Here is a 21,612-nt window from a genome sequence, read left to right as displayed (position 1 = left end):
ATTCCAGGTACAGCTGACAGCATGGGAAGTTCATAATAGGGCATTTAAACTGACACTCAACATTTTTATATGCAGAAGTCAGGCCTGGTGGCCAACGGTTATGCAGCAAAGATACTGAGAATAATTGGCACGCATAATGGAACCGGATTCTAGTTGTTGGATAAGGTCAATCTCACGTTTTAAGAATGGAATCCTATACTAATCAAGTTTTATGCAAGAATCATTTCTTCTCCACTGGAAGTATGGGGGTAGATGAAAGAACTGCCCACATATTGTACACTTTGCCCTCCCTTCTCAAGCAGATTTTTTTATACTCCATCTTTTTCATTTAACTTCATATATCATTTCTTTAACAATAAAAAATGCATTAAAACTTTATAAAATGATGATTATGTTCCAACAGAAAATAGCCACTTATATATTCAATTCACATTTCACAATATAACACATAATATATTCTCAATTCTCTTATAAACAGTCCATTAAAAAAACCAACCTTACAGTTAAGAATCAGGGAATATATCATGTGATATATTAGTTTCTATGGCAACTGCTTGCCTTTTCCTACATCCTATGAATACAGCACAAAGTATAGTGAATTTTTCACTAAACAAATTGAACATTTTTAATCAGCAAAGTAATTTATACAACATTTTGTTATGTTCAGATTTTTTTTAGGACATGCATTAATTCAGGGCACCTGGCTACCCACAATTTATACTACATATTCGACAGAAGCAGATACAGTCACAATCCCTGCTTTGAACACCTCACAATCTAAATTCAGATGCAATAAAAAGGCAAAGATGCAGCAGTAGTAGAAGGACACAATGGATGTGGCAAAAAAATGGCAGAAGAGAGAAGAGTGGGAACACAGAAGAATAAGGTGTTCCTTCTGAAATAAGCCCACATGAATCACAGATTTTTTTTACTGTTTTAAGCAAGACCCACAGGCAACTTCCACTTGCAGCTCCTAGGTGGGGCTCACTGCAGGGTGAGTGAGTCCTACATTTTATTCTTCACCTCAATTTTATAGTAGATGTTCACTGTTAACTCTTTGGTCTACAGGTATGACTAGGCAGTAGTTAAAGGTATGTCTGCAGATTGCTTAGATATACCTGAAGTTGGCTTTCAACTAGGTGGTTCAGACAGATTCAGGAATTCAGATTCTGTCTGCCATATACTAAACTGTTTGCAGGAAAATGCTGCAAAGATATCTTCACGTTAGATATTTTAGATATTTATAATTGGTAGAAAAGCACAAAAAATCCAGAGTAAGAGCCAGGCATACAGAGCAATGTGGCAGTCATTCTGAATCTTTTCAATAGCATGAGCTCACATTTTAGTGCAAGGAGTCAATGTTAATGTCCCATTTTAATACATGGACTGTACCAACCTCCTCCCAGTCAACTAAAAGTAGAGAAAGCATCTCTGTGGAAACTACAGTCATAGTTTACATGAAAAACAAATATACGGAGAAGCTAGTAATTATATTTGTTATCTTTAACTGAATTAGAAAGATAGAAGATAAGTCATTATCTATTGACAAACTTTTATCTGCCACCAGTAAACAGTCCACAGATGAAAGTTTGCAAATCTATGATTTACAATTTAAGAATCCCTCGCACTTTGCTTTTCATTTGAAGTAACAATCTGGACCCTTCAATTTCTGGATGAAATATTGTAATGGTAAAATTTAGGTATAGTCAGGTTTATTCATGTACAGTTTTGTAGTCTAAACTGTGGCTACAAAACAGAATTTTTTACATTTTCCTTTTTTAGTAAGTGATGCTAGGTGTCCATTGAAGAAATACAATACATTATTTCATAATGGCTGTATACAGTGAACTAGTATTTTCCATTTTCCCTATTCTGAAGTTATTATGATTTATAGAATACCATAAGCATACATATATTTTATAAAGCAATACATATGGTGCAGTCAACAAATATAAAATTCACTCATAAAAAATAAAGGCAAGGAAATAATCTACCCAGGAAAGAGTTGAAAGATCATTGGTGAGGAGTCCAACATAGGAAGAACTGAGGGAAGAACTGGTTTTAAAAGAGAGAGAACGTGAGCTTAGAAAACAAGAAATGATAGACTGCTCTGTCCTTGGAGGGTGCATTATGGAAGGAGTCATGAATCTACAAGGGGAAAATGAAACAAAGGGAGGAGAATAGAGAGAGAATTTGGATATGCACAGAAAAAAGAGGAACCAGGAAGAAATGGAAAGAGAGGTTTAAGCAAGGTGAAAATCGTTAATTAACTCCCCCTTCCAAGCCCATCCAATTTCCTCTTCCATGATTTCTTTCATACTTGAGCATCTACACTTGCGTACCTGTAGAACTGATTAGGGTTTTTTTCCTGGCAACTGATATCTGAAGACTAACACATGCCTAAATCCTGATTAAATTTACTTTATTGTGAACCAGATGTTTTAAAACAATAAAACATTATATTAAAAATGGAGTTACTCTTACAGCTACAAACAGTGATGTGATGAATTGTGCTTCACTGTTTGAATTATTCCTGACCTGGTTATGAAAAGAAGAAAATGCTGAACCTGCACATTATCACATTACTAAAAAGGCTTTAGGTTCCTTAGCCCCTTCTTTACTTTACTGGAAAGCACTGTGTTTTAAGTAAAGTTAAGGGGGTGTATTCTTTTGTCCCTACCCCAAAGGTCAAATGGCCAAGGAACAAGAATAAAAATGATATAACTTTATAGAGCAGCTGGAAGACTGGAATCTTAGAGGTGGTAAGGGTCCATGTCAGGTGCTAAGGAAAGAGTGACATTAATTGGATCAAGGAAGACACGATGGTTCAATTGCTACATCTTCTGGTAGCTTCCTTAGGATTAGTTATTAAAATTTCCTAACCCCATTATCCAATATGGCCAACTAAAGAAAAATAGCATGGAGAATTTCTTTTTAGTAAAACAATTTGTTTCTGTAAAATAAGATTTATTATTCTCTACTATGAGAAATGTCTTGACCTGGAAATCTCAAACTCCATGCTATGGATGCTTTCATTAAAATAAAAGTTCCCCATTATTCAATGGGTTCATTGTGTTTTGAAAGAATATACAAGCTGATTTTTTCTTTTTTAAAGGTCAAACTATATTTTAGAAAGATTACTTAAGGTACTTCTAAAGTAGCTCTAAATAATCTTAAATATCAAAGAGAAAATGGAAATACAGAACTAAAACTTTAAATAAAATAAAAACCAAAAGTTCTACATTTTAAGGAAAATATGATTTTATTAACAACAATATTCTTGCAGCTCAGACAAAATACAGGATTTAAAGAAAAAGACTAAAGAACACAGCATGGTACAAAAGCCTTTAAGTTCCTTTGAATTTTATTGACCCACATGTCAGTTTACTCCACCCCAAGCATTTCACCTCTATGGGAAAAAAATCTTTTGAAAATATATTAAACTAAGTACTAAAGTGGAATGTTAATAGTATACAAAAGTTAATTGGTTATATAAAATATGGCATCCCTTTAAATCAAGATGGTTCGCTCAGTAACTTGCTGAACTTATAATACAAGAACCAATAACATTATTTTTTCCCAAAAAAACCCACCTAAAATCTTAAGTAATGCCTGGAGATAACTCATTCAGTTGTTGAGTTGATCTTTTGGCTAAGAGCAAGTATAGTAGGTGACTCAGTCTCCTTCTACCCCTTAAACACTAACTCCCTTTTTAACATTCACTAATAAAATTATATCTTCATATTGAAATCTGTGGCATTCTTTTGCACGGTATCTTTCAGTAGCTGAAAACGTGACTGAACTTGGAGACTGTGGAGATGCAATTAAAAACCGCTTTCAGTAAAGTTTTGCAGAGCTCCATTAAATTGTATCAGTCTTATGTGATATGGTGATCCTCTACATCAAGAGATACTGCTAATTTGTGGCTAATGCTAGGTATTACTGAAACTGTATTAAATACCTAGCAGTTACACTTTTCATTTAGCTAAACAAAATGGCCTCTTCTGCTGTGTCAAAGCAGCTCCACCATAACATAAAGAAACCTAATGAAATCAAAATCTACAAACATTATCCTATTTAATGAAAAAGCCTAATTTAACTGGTTGCATTTTCATTCAGACACCACTGATGACCATATCATAAAAATACTATGCATCAGTTATGAAATACCCCCAAAATATGAATCTTGGGAGCAAGAATGCGGAGCCCAACAAATTTAACAAGTGGCACTAGTATCTCTCTAGAAGAGAGATAGAAGATAACAGGAAGGCATTTCAAATACATATTATCTCAATTGCTAATCTAAATGTAAATTTTAATTATTTTAATGCGTTTTATAGATGAAGTACTTAACATTATTAAATTAACCTTGATAATTAACCCAACTTAAAGAACATATCTTTGAAAGAAGGAACAGTTTTCTGATGGATGATTATTCAATTTCAGATTAGAAACAGCAGTCTTTACCCTGGGTCAAAGGCAAACATATTTTTCCCTTTTACCAGCACTGCCATGACAGGAGTGGCTGCAGGGATATTCAAAGTGGAAAGAAAAAGACTTTAAAAAGGCCCCCAACACTTCTGTTGTTAGTATCCCAATGACTGTCACCACATTTTAAATGTTTAACGTAATACCTATAATAGTACTAAATATATCAGTTTGAACAACCACCACTTCCAAATGCCACAAAGCCAATTGTAGCTATGAGTAAACTGCAACCTAGCTAAATAGGAAGAACACACTCAGAGGCATTTCGCATATTCTCTCTGAATTCACTACTCTAGGCATTCCCATTGTGTCCACACACGCCAATGGAAGTGAATTTCAGTACACACACTGAATAACCAGCATATTTATCAAATTAATGTTTTATAGCAACATACCATTCACTCATATTAAGTACTGGACTTCCTTGGGAGATAGACAAATGTTATTTCTGGGTTGTAGGTGAGAGGATGACATGACTGAAAGGATATTTATGAAGTAATTGTATAATTGAGCATCAGAAGACTGGCTCTTTCAATTACTTATCTTTTGTTCATTATCCAGAAATGTGAATAAAAAGGGTGGTATACAATTCTGCAGCAGCCTTCTGAATTTCTTATTACTGAGCATGCTCAAAACTCCCTCATTTTACTTGAAAACAATAACAGTGCCTATGAAATACACAAATACTGTTTATGCCAGGTAGTTTTCCCCACAGACTGGTTTGTTTAGTATATTTCCTAACCTAGCTTTTAATTCTACAGAATGTGAATCTTCCATGTGTGGGGAAAAAAAAGAAATTAAAAATAAAATCCTTAAGCAAATTTAATCATATCATAAGTTGGATAAAGGCAATCTTAACATCTATTAAAATGAAAAAGGCATACCTATAACCAAGGTCTTAAACCGTGTAGGGAAGAAGCTAATGCGCGGAAAGCATATGGTGGTTCAGCCTTCCATACAAAAACACCCATTTTGGCATAAACTGACAAATGCACGATAAATTACACTAATGCCACCCAGTAAAGTGAGAAAGACTTTTCCTGTTTGCTCATTGAAGGCCATTTTCTACTATAAAATCACTCCGAATTTTTAAATGGAGTGATAGCAGGCCTTTTATAACAGACTCTTAGGAACTATATCATCCCCCCTCACAAAATAAATGAAACAACCACGCACATCCTGAATGATTTTTTGAACTGAAAACTAATAAAGATCATTTTCCATGCTGACAGTGCACATTTCATCCACAAGTTTGAAGAGTCAAATGCTACCACAGCTGGGGGTTATTCTGCCAAATGGCTTCCAACAGTGACCATAGAGATGGAGGATGGGAGGGGTGCGTGTGTAGGAAAATAACAAACCTGAAGGAAGCAACCCCAAATCCAAATAATCTTATCTAAGCATCTGAGATACGCAATCAAACATACAATGTAAATATAGAAGACAAAATTAGAGATACAGTCAAATATTAAAAAACAAGAATATTTGCGAGTTACCCAAAAAGATTTAAACAAGAAGGCATATGAATGAAATCAGTTATATTTCATAGGCATTTACCCAGGGGTAAGGAAAGGAGGGGTGAGTGTGGGGGTTGGGGAAAAGAGATACCTTTTTTTTCTTAAACAAATCCATCATGAAAGAAAATGAGACAAGATTATAAATAAGAGGCCGAGTTATAGCGCACCATGGGATTTTTAATCTGGCTACCTGTGGTTTTTGCTGTTAAAGCTTTATTCATCAATGGGGGGGAGGGAACGCGGAAAAAAAAAAGAAAAAACAAAATCACGTTTATATGTCAGTGGCAAATGATCAAACAGCGTACATTATCAGTAACGCCGGAAAACGGGAAACGATTCATATAGATATATATAATATAGATATAGATATACACACACGTGTGCATGCATATAGACATACACACACACACACACACTATATATATACATATACATACATATATTATGTATGTAAAGTTTTTTTTTATATATATATATATGTATGTATGTGTATATATATATGTATGTATGCATGTATGTATGTGTGTAATATAATATATTTTCCATATTACACACACACACACACACACACACACACACACACATACACAGGCACGCTTTTCAAATGTTATTGGTCATTACCTGTGCATCTCGTTTCCTGCATTCTTGAGTTTTATTCTCGTGCTCTGTCATGGCAGCGCGGAGCTGTTTTTCCAGTTTTTCAATTTCCCGTTCATGATCTCGGACCAGGCAATCCTTCTCTGTGTTGTGCTGCTGAAATAGGTGCGTCTTCTCCTGTTCATGCTCCAGCTTCAGCTCTACTATCTGATTGGACAATGAGGAGTACAGTTCATCAATAGAACATCCCTGTCGTCATGACAACTCGTGTACAGCTTAATTTTTTCCCCCTAATTTCATCAAGTTGGCAATTTTATTTTTACGTCATTATTACCTCACCTTTTAAAAACTACCCGTAGCATAAAAGAATTCCTTCAAACAATTTCGACACTGAAGACAACTAAGCAAATCCAGTGCACCCTTAACCAATTTGTTCGTACAAATGTCGGAACATTTAAAAAAAAAAAAAAAAAAAGGAAAAAACCCCACAATTCATTGTCGCATTCTGTGTACTTTCCCCCCAAGTATCCTGCTGCTGCTAATCAGCAGTGGCAAGGATTATAAATGGTTAATAGTCAGTCTGCTCTCCTCTTCGCTTAAGTATACACACACAAAAAAAGCAGCAATTAAATCTTTTAAAGATTCTTTACAATTTCCCAAATAAAAGATCCGACTTCAATACTCATCTACATTATTGTATATACAGTTGTCTTTTTAAACAAAATTATAAAAAACAAAGCTCTATTATCTCATTGTCAGCTACGGTAGACCAACACAAACAGATGTATGTGTTCCAGAAGGGCACCTGCTGTGCTGCAAGCTTGCGCCATGATTTCATAAAAAGCATTCTATTCCCAGGATCCTTTCCCAGTCCACACCACACTGGATACTGTGACCTTGGCCAGTCTTAGCCTCTCCCTGCTAGACTGAATGGCAGCCCGAGACCAAGGGCCTGGTTGCCGCAGCTTTGATACTAATCCTCCCAGACTGTGCACAATGGCACCCTACCTGGCCTGCAAACTATAGCCAGCTAGGCTGCCTTTGAAGCAGGTGATGAATAGGGGACTGCAGGAAGCCAGCTTCCCTAGTGAACTCCAGGCCACACAGCTGCTAGGAACAGTCACTTGGATTTTTCTTCAGTTTTGGTGGATTTCGGGGAAGGAAAAAAACGTTGTTATCTAGAATATGTTGGGTTATTTTCAGCGTGAGAATCCTTCTTCAAAAAAGCTAACAGTAGGAGTCTGCTCAACATCGATCTTGTTTCTGTAATGAAAGCGCCCAGGCACCTTATCTTAAAGCTATAGCATTCAATTCTGAAAATGTGCGTTTTGCATTAACATTAGCTGTTTCGTGACTTCTGTGTTTTTTTTATTTTAGTTCAGTTTTAAAACTGTTCTCGCAAATTGCTGATCAATGTATTTTGAAATTAAAATTAAAACCTATTTCCAGCTCCACATTTTTCTGATGTATCACGTGGCATATTTAAGAAAAAGATAAGAAGAAATGTTTTTATTTTAAATATGTCTGTATTATTTAGTAAAACTAAAAAGCTCATTAACCCATATATGCAATGCTAGAAGTAGTTTAACCCAGTAGGCATATATTACTCTGTATTTGACCTGGAATCAATACACAAAATGTTTTAAGTCGGCTTTTTTGTCAAAAATTTGTATACATGCTAGTTTCTTTTCAAACACTTTGTAATGATACCTATGTTATTCATGTTTAAATAATACAGTTTTTCTAGCTTTTTAACTCTATCATTAATCAAAGCTTAACTGCATTTTTACATATTTGCCACCTAATGATAAATTATGTTTGTAATAGCGGTCTTCATATAGTCATACTTACACATCTCTTTTTCACTTCTTAATATTACTAATTATTAATATTATGAATAATCCATATTATGCGACATGGATTTCTCTGAATTCATTATCTGTACTCTCTTGGATTCTTGTACCATGACACACTTCATTCAATAACTTCATTTTTTTTCACAAGCATTCTGCAGGTACAATCTAGGACTCAAGTCAATAGGTAAACTCTCACTGACTAGTAAAATCAGATTTCACTCTATATATTTAAGCCTTTCCTTACCAACTGAAATTAAACAGTTGCGGTCTTCTCCCCCCATATTGTTTTAAACTTGATAGAGAAATAGAGGATAGGAAAAAGGAAGGAAAAACGACATTCCTAAGTACCAGCATAAATAGATTAATCTAATAAGTGACAAGTCATCTTCTAATAATTAATATAAAGATACTCTGCCAAGTAAGAACCTTGGTATGAAAGTATGCTATGAAAAGCTTGCAAGAGAAAGACAAAACTTCTCCAGAGGGTGCACTGTCATTACATTTGGAGAGGGCTTTAGGAATCTTTAGGAAAGAGTTGGCCAAATATAGAGTTGTCTTTTGGCCACTGTTTGAACTATGCACCTTTTTAAAAAATTCCCAGTATTACTAGCACTGGTTGAAATTAAATGGTGTCTTTGGGCTTTGAAGCTCTAGTGTTTGCAGTCTGTCAACTATATGAATGATTTTGAAGCTGTTTCTAATTTAATTAATAATGGCAATATATTTTCATTAAAGTTTCATGTGTAGAAAGACTTTGTACAAGTTTTCCTTTTATGCCATAAACACTTTATTTAGGCTTTCCCAAGCCAAGCCAACATCATGAACACAGGAGGACTATAAAAAGACTTTCAAAGGCCCAATAAGAGGAAATGGGGATTTAGGTCATTAGGTGCCCTTTGAAAATCTCCTGCATCTCCATAAAAATTAAAATATAAAAATTCACTTGTAACTAGGATTCATAATCCCAAAAATTAAAAAATCAGGAACCTCTAGGTAACTCTGTAAGTGCATTAACAGCATTTATGGAAATACTGTAACCTTTTTTCCAAAAATAAAAAAAAATTATATTTTGCACAGCTGTATTATAGTCCATATAAGGCTTCCATGGTGGTAAACAGATGTAAAAGCTATCTGCAGTAAGTATAATTACTCTAACTGTAGTGAACATTGGAATAGATGCAGAGGGTCAAATAGGAAATCTATGTCAAAGCCAGGACTAGATACTGATGTTAGCTGTGGGGATCCCCTTTTCTGAAAAATCGGCCATTCCTAAATATGAATTTCTTAAATTCTTTTTCTTACATATATACTTTTATACTCCCTAAGAGGACATGAACATTGAGACCCTTTGCTTCCAAGGGGTCTTTGCATCTTGATGACTTGCTTTTGAAGTGTGACAGTATCTCTCAACATCAGTACAATCCTTTATATAATGGATGCATATATGTGTATATATGTATATGTATGTATGCATCTTTATATATTATATAACGTTCACATATATGGCATACATACTGTATGCCATATATTTGAACTTTTGCACACATGTATTCACAGATCTATAAATACATGAACACAACATACACGATAGTGCATTGTGGCAAAAATATCTTAGATTTAGCATGGGAAGAGTCCACTCTGTGGGACCAGGGAAGTAGGGTCATTCCAACAGAGTGACAACAAAACCTTCGTTTTACACCACGTCGTCATGTAGTGTACATAAAGCAGCACATCAGTTGCAGAATCTGCATCTTACAGACGTTTGAGAGACTTTTTAAACATTTTTACTGGCGCTTTTCTTTTTCATTCATCAATGAGTAACAGGGGTACCCTCAATTACCTCTGCTCCAATTGTACAAGACTTACAGAAGGTTATAAAAAGATGGAAAAATGACCTACATCAGGGGTCAGCAACATGATGAACAGCAGACTGCTCATGACTTCACTATCACTGTGCGCCACTGATTCCCTGCCATGGTCATGATGCTCCCTGCTCTCTCGCACTCTCATATCTCCCCTGCTACAGTCTTCATTTAACATTGCCACTAAGTGGCACAGATTCCTGTGGCCAACAATCTTGCTGAAGAGCAAATTTGGTGCCCAGGACATAGAATAGGTAACGCTGGGGCATCAGCAGAGGCTGCACAGGCGAGAGGTGGAGTGAAGCACAAGAATGCGCTGGAACGAAGGGCACACAAGAGGCAAAAAGACAGCAGCCTCTCTGTAGCCCCCAACACCGCATACAGCTGGTATCTCCAGCCGCTCCCCACCCCCATCCAGATCCAACCTCTTCATGGGCCAGAGGCAACCTGTGGTATGTTGATTGCTGACCCCTAATTTAGAGTGTATAGGTTATTTTAAGCTTTAATATTTTCAGCAATCTAGACCAAAGAAAAAAAATCCATTTCTGTTAGAAATCTAGGAATTTTCCCTTTTTGATGAAAGAAATTTAATCTTCTAATCCTTCAGGCAGCCAAATACTGGACCTTAAACTCATCACTGGTGCAGGATCCAGTCTGGCTAATCCTGCACTTCAGATAGAGAAGGCAGATTTTGTATTTGTGGGGAAGGTATCAACTTTTGTAGCAGATTAGGAGTAAAAACAGTGGCTTCTGAAACTACTCAGAGTTTGGAACACTAGCAGTAGTCCCCATCAAGATTAACTGCAGTGGGTAGATGGCAAATGAGGCAGTAAAAAATGAATAACTGAGAAACTCTATGATACATAAAATTGATTGTCTGATTTTAGAATGTTCTGTATGCCCATAATTGTCACCACCCTGTATGTGCACACACAACCCAGTGTGTGATTTACAGATTTACAGTTGCAAGGTTTACAGATATTCAACTGAAATAATTCAATAAATTAATTGAGACAATCCAGTTTTCTACTATATTTACTTTGTGAACTTCCACACTTTCAAGGCTAGTTATTTTCTAAAAGATGCCAAATACGCTTCAGCTGAAATATGAACAGCACAGAACCCAAGTGTCTACTGAAGCCATCTTTAAAAAATACATATTTTATATACATAACCAAAACCACATTTTTTCCCACAAAGATCTTATGGAAATCAGCAACACGTTTTAAGAAATATGTTTCTGGTTTAGCTAAAAACACCCCAGCAACGCTCACACCATCACACCTTGACTATTTGTGGCAAGTATGTCTTAAAAAAATTATACCCTGCACATTGGTTAGGCCAGAGGAACTGAACCTGCGTCTTCCTTTGTTCCAGTACATTGACATGGTGCTGGGAGTGAGTCCACAGAAGCCACAGGCATGCCTAATAAACTTAATTTACTGATGCTGCAAGATGGTCAGTGCAGCCTGTAGTCTACCCAAATAAATCTGCCTGTTTCTATGGAAATGCTGTATGTACCCTCACCTACTATGGCTGCTTACTATGTTACAGTACAGACCTTGCTACACACACACCTATGCAGGCCTGTTACGGGCTTAGAGTTTACTCTGGAAATCTTGCCAGAGCACTGAGAGAACGCGACTGACTTCACAAAGCAGCTACCCATGGGGTTAATGTAAGCACCAATGCTGGCAAGAGGTGTCCTTCACCTACTGCTTGATTTTAAGTTGATATCTGTTGATCCTACTTATTAGGTTAAGTTATTTTTGAGATCAGGTGTAACACTTTTATCCTTGAAGAAATTACATGAATGGGCCTGACCAATAAAGAAGGGTTTTATTCATGCCTCATTAGTTGCAGAAGTTGGAAGATGTGAATGAGCAAGGAGATTGCAGAAAGAGAAGAGACAGGTTAAGAGAATGGGTATTTCAGACTTTCCTCCTCAGAGTTGTAGGTGAGGGTTGGAAGTGGCAAGTCTGGGGATCGCTTCAGTTAATGATCGTCTGCAAGTACAGGGGACTGGACTTGATGTTCAACAAAGCTCCTTCAAGTTCTATGTTGACAAATTTTTCAGGGATAGAAAAAGATACATTCACGACATTAAGTCCCTGCTGCAAAGAGTGAAGGTCCTATAGTATTCCAAGACAATACTACCTGAATTGTTTTTATCTGGGCAAAACAACAACACTCTTCATAGCCTTGATCTTAGACACAGCCAAACCACTAAAAACAACAAATCAAATTAAATCAAAATTAGCCTGAAGCACATAACCAGCCTGCAAACATTCGTCACAAAAAATTCAAGTTTGGCAAATTTACAAGTGATGGGGAAAAGGACCTGGTAATGGAAAGTGTTGGGAACCTTCAAGAATAGAGGGCTGACTACACGAGGAACACGTTGCTTTAAGTGTGCATGTGTGTGCGCATATGCATATCTATGCAATTTATACAAAATTTAAATATATAAACAATGGCTGTGGTCAGAGAATTCAACTTGATCTTTGAGATCTGAGTACTTGATTTGAACATTCACTATATCAAAGAAGGTTTGCTTCATGGGCAGGTAAGGTCTGCCCTCTCCCCCAACAATATCTTTTTTTATTTCAACACCTTGATTTACTGCTATAATAAATGTTTAGATTCCTTCAAATAACCCACTTTATTACAGAGCTTAAGATTACACTGGCAATTCTTTACTCCTTTTTACCAGCTGATTCAGCACTTCTCTGTATTTTTTTTTTGGTTCACTTATGCCTTTTTAATTTCATGCCTTGTAATGGGGGTCTTATTTATTATAAGATTAACTGCACATTTGACTTGCTGCAGAATTTAGCGTATGGAACATTTATGGGCTGACAGAAGTCTTAAAATGTCATCTTGAATAGGATTTTTTTTGGTGTTAAATAACCAGTAAAACTTTCATCAAGATGTCCTGTTTCCTTCCTGTTTGACTAAACAGAACAAAAAGACAATTCTAATGATCCCCCCACAAGTCTTATGGAAGTCACAAACCCACGACAAGTGTGACATGAAAGGATTTCCTGAAACATGGAGGGATTTTTTAGCAGTCAGGTAATACTTTTCCTGGCTTTCCCCTTTTCTGTCGATGTGTGAATTATTGCTACTCCTGTAGAATGGAACAAGCTCAGGTTTTTTTAAAAAAAGCTAATATGGATCACTGACTGACCTTAGAGAGGATATCCATAAAAAAGGCAAATGCCATCTTACTACGACAATACTTTTCCAACTTTTTAACTGCACAGTGTACATCTTAAAAGAAAATGGATTTTGTGGATTTTACTTTTCTATCCCCAATCATGCAGCCCTCTTCCCCTTCTGTTCACCACCGCCTAACATCCAGCTAGCTGTAAACTATAAAAATTCAAGGGCTGATTATGCTGAAAAGTAAAAGTATTTAATACATGCATGACAATACTTTTCAATATATTAGCTGTTTTGTATTACAATGTCCAGCTGGAAAGAGGAGCTAGACAAACCTACGAGTGTCAGCTCTCCAAGGGCCACTAGATCTGGCCCGTGGAAGACCAGCAGCAAAAAGTACGTTTCTAAGCAAAATTTAAAAAACTGGTGAGAAAATGAGGTGGGGAGGGTATTTGTTGCTTAAGTTTATAAGTAATTTTAATATGGGACAAGTCCACACACACAAAATAATACTATAGGCAGGCACGGGTCTTTGGGCAGATGTGATCTCTTTTATTAGACCAACTGAGTAGTTGGAAAAAAGTCCTTAGAAAGCTTTCGGGCACAATCACCCTTTGTCAGGCATGGGGAGCCCGTGCTGCGATAGTCACTTTGGGCGTCGAGTCTGAAATGGTGATAAAGAACATTTTGGTTTGGGCTTTTTGTTTTTTATTTTTATGTTTCTTTGTTCAAATTTATTTAGAAGGAAATCTTTTAAGGAGAGGAAGAAAGCAAACATAACATCCTGAGGCAAAAAGGAAGAGACAATCATTCTTTCTAAGTAGAGGCAGTGAAATCATTTGATGAAAAATTCTCAATGAAGACATAAATACCACCAAATTTTACATTGTAGCTCTTTTTTTTGTGAAATTACCTTTGGTTCTCTGGCAAATGGTCTATGTAGTTTTTCATATTGTGAAGTTTGGGCATGTATGCCTTCAAGCATGTGTGGCAAATGCTGAAAATAATTTCAGCAGAGACAATTAATAGGTATTTAAATAGGGTTTAATTCAAATTTAAGAATTAAAAAAAAATCTTTTTCTGTACTGACAGTGCCTTGAAGCTTGACCATCAAGTGCAACCATTTCAAAGGCAGGAAAGGCTGAGGCCTTCTCTGTGGTGTCCCTTGCCTTTGAAGTACTGAAGGCAGCTGCTCCCAGCAGATAGCAACTTTTTTTTTTAATATACTTTCAAATCTACCAGCTGTAAGTACAACAAAGTTCAGCTAAAGTATATTTTTTAAAAAAACAGCAATTTCACTCCCATGAGAAGATATTTCAAAAGAGAGCAACACAGGGAATCATCTGAAGCTGAAATCAAATGTGACATGAGTATCTGACACCAAAGATGCCATGATTTTAGAATTTCTCCTTAGTTTTTTATTAACTACATTACAATGGTATATTTTTAAATGACTAGAAGGTTCACTCCAAACAGAATAAAAAAGAAATACCATTTCTTAAATGTCACGCAATTAGAAATTTCTCTTTTGTAAGCAAAGTTAAAAATTCCAGACCATGCAGATGTCAAGAAGACTTCAGCATCTGAGGGAAAACGGTCTCAAGTACTAGTAAGGGGGGCAGAGCCTGTAGTCCTCAGTCACAAAAATAAAATCTCTACAATCAGTAAATCATGAGATTATTAGTAAAAATGTGGACAACTCATTGGAAGACTGCAAGACCAGGCTCTCTGAACTCACGTTGCTAGATTTTCAAATCAGAATCAGCCGTGCTTAAGCTAAGGTCTGAAGTCACCAGACATTCAGAGTGAGGACAGTGGGGTTTGGCAAGTATAATCTCACTTTTATACAACTGATTTAAATGCTAGACAGCTGTAGTTTTTTGTCACAAAAATAACACACTCATTCCCCATCCCTATCAGTGTCAGGTAAATCCACAGGTCTGTTTTTCTTCTTCCCAAAGCAGAACTCCCAATCCATAATAGCAATCAGAAACTTGAGGCAGAACATTTCAAAGTAATCATTACATTTTTTCAGATAGTGAAGTTACTCTGTAGTTAAACCAATACCTTATTACATGACCTGAGGCTTGCCATAATTACACAGAAAAGCACTACCTGGTCTATCTTATTGCTCAGTTAAATCACCTTAAATAATGACAAAAGAAATACCCAATAAAATGTCCAAGGCAAAGCAAAGGCTGCTTTGAAAAATGGTTACAGAATCGCTTGACTCTAAATAAAGAGTACCACAGACCAATGAAAAGTTGGCATCATTAAAAGGAAATTTTAAAGAATGGGAAAGAATCAAGTTCATAGAGGTATGTGGTTATATTGAAGCAACCTTGTATTATTACTAGAAAGCACAATACAAAAAGAAGAGAGTATCCAGTGATAACCCATCACAGTCTGTGGGAAGGGTCACCGATATTTCATGTTTGTGAGGTTTTAAAGAATATTCTAAGTAAAATCAGAACAGAGATAACAACAAAAAAACCTAGGATGAGATAAAAGGAGACCTTTGAAAATTCTACTGATGCTCTAGTAGTTTGATGCTTAATACTTTTTCCTTAGGTTTCAGTGATATTTCAGAAAACCTAGAAGTTTCTTTTCATAACAAAAAGTAGCTAGCCTAAACAAAGTGAAATTCAAACAACAAAAGATCGCCTCTTAGCAGAAAATGTGCCCCTTTATGTTTACCCCAATGCTAACAATGTTACTGAAGGCCATTAAAAAAAAACAGCAAGAAAATAGTTTAAATAGTGCATTTATTCTTGTAAGTTTTGCTTCCATTTAGTTTAACTTTTTATTGTTGTGATACAGTGTACAAAAGCTCTGAATACTAGAAACGTATAGGAAAAATTGTACAGGTATAGGTACACCAGCTCTCTGACTTTTCAAGCCATGGAATTACTAGGCATTGTTGTTTTCCTTTAAAGTACAACAAAAACAGCAATGAATTCAGCAGTGCTTTGGTATTTCCAACCATACTGATCAAGAGAAAAAAAAAAAGACCGCTAATATTGACTTTCCCCTGCCACTGCAGGGAAAAGCAGCAGTGGCAGGCATTTTCCCCGTGCTGCCGCTGGGGAAAGTGGCGGTCGGTAGCTGGTTCCAAGCAGCCACCTACCGGCCTGCCTCTGAACTCATTTGGGTCAATCTAACACACAGCTTTAAAAGTTTGCTGACCACTGGCATAGGGCACTGTGGACTGTCGCCGAAATGGCAGAAAAAGAACAGTGAACAGATGTGTTCACTGAAGCTTTAAGAACCATGTATATTGAGAATCATGGCACTGTTACATATGCAACATTAAAATTATATGAAGGGAGGGGTAGGGCAAAGCCCACCTTATTTTTACTAATCACAATGTTTGAATGATCACGTGCTAAGAAGCATCTCTTAGGACACAAAAAATCCAAAGGGTATTTCAGACTAGCTGTTACGTGACTGATGGAGTAGACTGGTAGAACCTGTCCCAAATAATATTTATGATATATAAGAGTTCTCCAGCTTCTGAAAAGTTGCTAGAAGAGAACAATATAGTAGACATCTGTAGCAGCCCCATCTGATACAAAGCGTATGCCAAGGAAGGAGATATCATAACTATTCTTCTTCATACATCAGCTCTGCTGCAGCTAAGTGTAAGTAAGAGCAGACCACAGGCTTTTCTTTTTTATACTAAAAGGTTCAGCACTGCAAAGATAGGGAAACCCAAAGAGGTGGCTTGAAGCTAGAGTTTGCCTTTGTTCCATTCCTATGCTGAGAACTTTAGAAAAACACAAAGTTCCCAAAAAGTTATTTCAAAATTTTTTTTTTAAGTTTGACATTTCTGAACCCACTGAGTAGTCACCTTACTGAAGAGCAATTTAGTGTCACTGGTAATATCAGTCTGGATCCTAATGGTGCACTAATTTCCCCCGTATAATATAACAATTAAAATGGAACCTAAAGAACCATTTTGACTAGTACATGTTGACAATCTACTTAACCAGCCAGTAGGAAAACAGGAAGACTCTGGCTTGCTGTTTCTAAAATTGGGCTAAACTAATGCTGCTTTTCACAAGATGTCTACAACAGTGACAAACCCAGTAATGAAAATGCAACATCTTTTCAAAAGGAGTAAATAAGTATGAACCAGACTTATCTTGTGATCTTCTATTTAAATATATGACTTACATCCCAAGGTGCTTTATAAACCAATGATCAAATTCAGCAAATGTTTACTATAGCATATAGTGCTATTTATTGGCGGTATGAGCAGGATTAGTTCCAAAGAGTATAAACAGTACCACATATCCCTTCACCCACTACTGAACTGCAACTCATTCTAGTGTGATATATAACAATTGTTTAAACAGTATGCCCAATAATACAACACAGCTATTTAAGAGAGGAAGCAATTACAATGTTTAAGTAAAATGGAATAATATCCCCTCCCAGTTTTATGGCAATCTACCTTGCCCCATAATTGCATAGTAGTAAAAATTATCCACTTCATGCTAGCAAATAATAACACTGGGAAGCAGAGTTTAAGTTCTGCTCAGAGCTTAAACACCGTAAAACTTTCAGTATGTTTTTAGAATTGACTTGGAAATTCAGCATAAAAGGGTGTGGTAAATGAACTGTAAAGGTAGCCATTTCAGATCAGGCAAATATTCTTCTGCCCCTTCAAAATGTACTAGTGGACACAGAAACCTGCTTCCAGGCAAAATTGTACATCATACAAGGGCAAAGTGCTGTGTCTTGCTTTAAACAGCCACAAAGAAAGGCTTTAGTCTCCCAAGGCAACTCTACAACAGATGGAGCACAGTGGCAATAAATATCTCATAATAACTGCAAAATGAGATAAGGCACCTTGATTATTACAGCATGTCAAATGACTGTGTAACTCTGTGTTCAAATGCAAACATGACCTTGGACTAAAGGACCTTCAGTACGACCACGTAACAGAATCTTCTTAACCATTTCCTGCCCCCCCCTCAAGATTTCAATTGACTTAATGTAATCTTGTTTCTTCTACACAGAGTTTCATTTTAGATGATGTATACCAATTTGTTCCTATTTCTAAGCCTTGGTGTATATTCACCTCTGCTTGCCTCCTTAAATCAACTCCCTGGGATTTTCTTCTGCTAATGCAAGTAATCTCTGCCAGAGGTGCCAAGTACGTGTGGTCTAAGGGCCCTGTCCCCCCTTGGGAAGAGGGCTGGCACCTGAAATGTATAAAACTTTCCATATATCCATCATCTTAGGCCCTGCCTCTACCCTGGCAAAAATAAAAGTTGTTGCCTATGATCTCTCCGTGGCCTTTTGCTTGTATAAGGAACCTGAAGAAAACCTCTTGTTATGCCTCTGGTAGCATTGAGGTAAATATGACAGTACTACCAAGGACATGTTGGTAAAGTAGAACTGAAAGGAATTAGAATTACTCTTATGGATGGGATCTATAGACAAAATAGCTCAACTGAGACACAAAACAAGTAAAAAAAAAAAAAAGTAGTGATCCTGCTTACTCCTGAATCACTAGTAGAATAAAAATTATGAACTCATAGTGGTATTTAAGCTCTGCTCTACCTCAGTACGACTGGATAAATTCTTCAAGGTGAACATTGGTATGACACATGGCCAACCAAGCTCTTTGGTCCATAGGCGACATCAAAGCTGTTATCAAAAGTGCTGCTGCTCCACCCAAGAGCCAAAGAGCGCTTTCTTCAGGACTTAAAACTACTCCATTCCTGACTGCTCAAAAGAGACCTTCTGGATCAAGTAAAGCACTGCACATATCATAAACCTGAATGTGTTGCCTCTGCTGTATTTCCTGCTCTTGACAGCCTGGAGAGAGAAGCAAACCCACAATTCCCCCATGGAAATATCCATTTGTATTAGCCCCAACAGCCTTGATAGCAAATTACCTGCAGTTTGTGGACCCGTCGTAGCTGTAAGTCAGAAAGAAGTCCTTTATGAAAGATAAAAAAATGATGCTGTTGCACTAAAAACAGCCCCCAAATTGTGTTACTATAGTAACACACAAGATATGAGGAGGAAACAGAAATAGAAACAGCTTCCTGTAAAAATTACAAACTACTGCATGAGCTATAAGCTGTGAAGCTGCCTATCACAAAATTCTAGCATAAGCAACGAACCTTTTCTATTTCAAAAAAAGCATTTGGGCAATACCACTCCTTTCCTCCTTTCTCCCTCCCCCAAAGGCCATTATTTTTGTTTTCCTAAAAACAGGTGACAATTTGGAAGAAAGGGCACATGTAGGAATCAGTCAGGTGGACAGAGCCAGCAAAATGCAGAGATAAAGAAGAGATACATTTCCTTGCAATTTCCCAGTTGGTCTAATAAAAGGTATCCTTTTGGAACGAAGAGTCTGGTTTTTTGTATGAGATAAATAAGGAACTTGCTTTATGTCACATGCAGCTTTGAGACCAAAAGTAAATTCTGCTTTCTCAGAAAGAAAAGAATGCGAGCACATAGACACCGTCAGACTTGACGCTGCAATGGCCCCGCACTGTCCCACCACATGAAAATGGCAGACTGACCTGCTGCTCATATCTTTGCCTGAGCTCTTCCAGCTGCCAGGAGAATTCTTTGCACTGCTTTTCACGGAGAGATTTTGATCTGCTTAGGTCTGCTTCCACTTTTTCCATCTACAAGGTAAAAAAAAGAAAAGAAAAAAGGAATAGTTCATCTTTGTATAAGTTCCAACTTTAAATACATTCTGATATCTTATTTTTTGCTACCCATCAAAATCTTGTCAATTATTTAGTTGAGAATAATTATAAAAATCACTTTTGTAAAAGAATGAAAATGAAGACACAAGGAAACAGATCATCTTTTACTTGCATGAATAGATTACCTGTATTATGCCTCCCTCCGGTTAGCATTCAATGGCATGTTTTTCATATTGTAGTGTTGAACACCACTTAGAATCAACCAAATATTTTTCTAGAGATATTTAAGATTCAAAATATATTTCATTTAAAAAGATATTGCCTGTGGAAATTTAGAGGAAGTAATGTGTTGAGCTGAATGCATGAACTACACATTTAAAATAAATTTACATTAAATCAGTAAAATAACTTAAAAGAGAATTATTTGGCTGCAAGTAAAGGTCTCTGAAGATAGTCATCACCTATGAATAATGAGTCACACAGATTTCAGTATATAGCATCAAGGAAGCAATTTTATAACCCAATTAACAAAGGCTTTTGTATCAAAAGCACAACTGCTAGCTCTGTCTCAGGCATGCTTCCAGGCATGTGTATATACCTGCAGCACTGTGCCCCACTGAAGACCCATCAGTTCCTTTTAAAGCTAGGTCCCAATCAAAGTAGCAGAATGATCTACCTCCCTAAAGGTAGGTAAAGTGGGAAAGGGGACTGCAACTGTCAGGAATCTAGTAGCTGTTGCAAGTCTATCTACTGTACCAGAAAAAGAAAAGCAATGCATCATTTCTGTACCATGAGCCAAACTCCTATTTGGCCTAAGGTAACGCTCCATATTTCACAGATGTCTTTGCCAACAGACCTGGATGCCACTTCACAGAATCACAGAAAATGAGGGTTGAAGGGACCTCAGGAGATCTACTCCAACCCTCTGCTCAAAGCAGGACCACCTCTAAGTATATCATCGTAGCCAAGGCTTTGTCCAGCTGGGTCTTCAAAACCTCCAAGGCTGGAGATTCCCCAACCTCTCTGGGTAACACCTGTTCCAATGCTTCACTACCCACCAAATCAGAATATTTTTTCTCATATCTAATCTCAGCTTGCTGCAACTTGAGCCCAATTCTCCTTGTTCTATCATCTGCCACCACTCAGAACAGTTTAGCTCAGAGGTTTTCCACCTCTGGTTCACAGACCCCCCTGGGGGTCCTCAGACTATGTCTAAGGGGTCCACAAAAGATGACTATGATCAATCAAAAGTATGTGAATACTCACATTTACAATTCAAAGGGGTCCTCACCTCCATTCAAAATGTTTTAGGGGTCCACAAATGAAAAAAGGTTGAAACCCACTGATCTAGCTCCATCCTCTCTGTAACCACGCATCAGGTAACAGTTGTAGGCTGCTATTAAATCCCCTCACAGTCTTCTCTCCAGACTAAATGAGCCCAGTTCCCTCA

At 36.9% G+C, this 21,612-nt stretch overlaps 1 protein-coding gene across 8 annotated transcripts in view; it reads right to left on the bottom strand.

The window, feature by feature from the left end:
• The window catches only part of CEP112 (centrosomal protein 112), a 279,030-nt gene that overhangs the window by 119,795 nt on the left and 137,623 nt on the right, over positions 1-21,612 (bottom strand). For all 8 annotated transcript variants that reach the window (XM_090059025.1, XM_090059029.1, XM_090059032.1 and 5 more), the window contains 2 exons: positions 20,031-20,138; positions 6,627-6,809 (listed from right to left, as the gene is read on the bottom strand). In XM_090059025.1, coding sequence (XP_089915151.1) covers positions 6,627-6,809; positions 20,031-20,138 — 291 coding nt within the window. The remainder of the gene's footprint in view (positions 1-6,626; positions 6,810-20,030; positions 20,139-21,612) is intronic.

This window comes from Crocodylus siamensis, chromosome 8 (assembly GCF_052110815.1).
Source record: "Crocodylus siamensis isolate JL-2025a chromosome 8, ASM5211081v1, whole genome shotgun sequence".
In the NCBI taxonomy this organism is placed as follows: Eukaryota; Metazoa; Chordata; order Crocodylia; family Crocodylidae; genus Crocodylus; species Crocodylus siamensis.
Note: the sequence above shows the minus strand (reverse complement) of the source record. Positions and strands in the feature narration are given on the sequence as shown.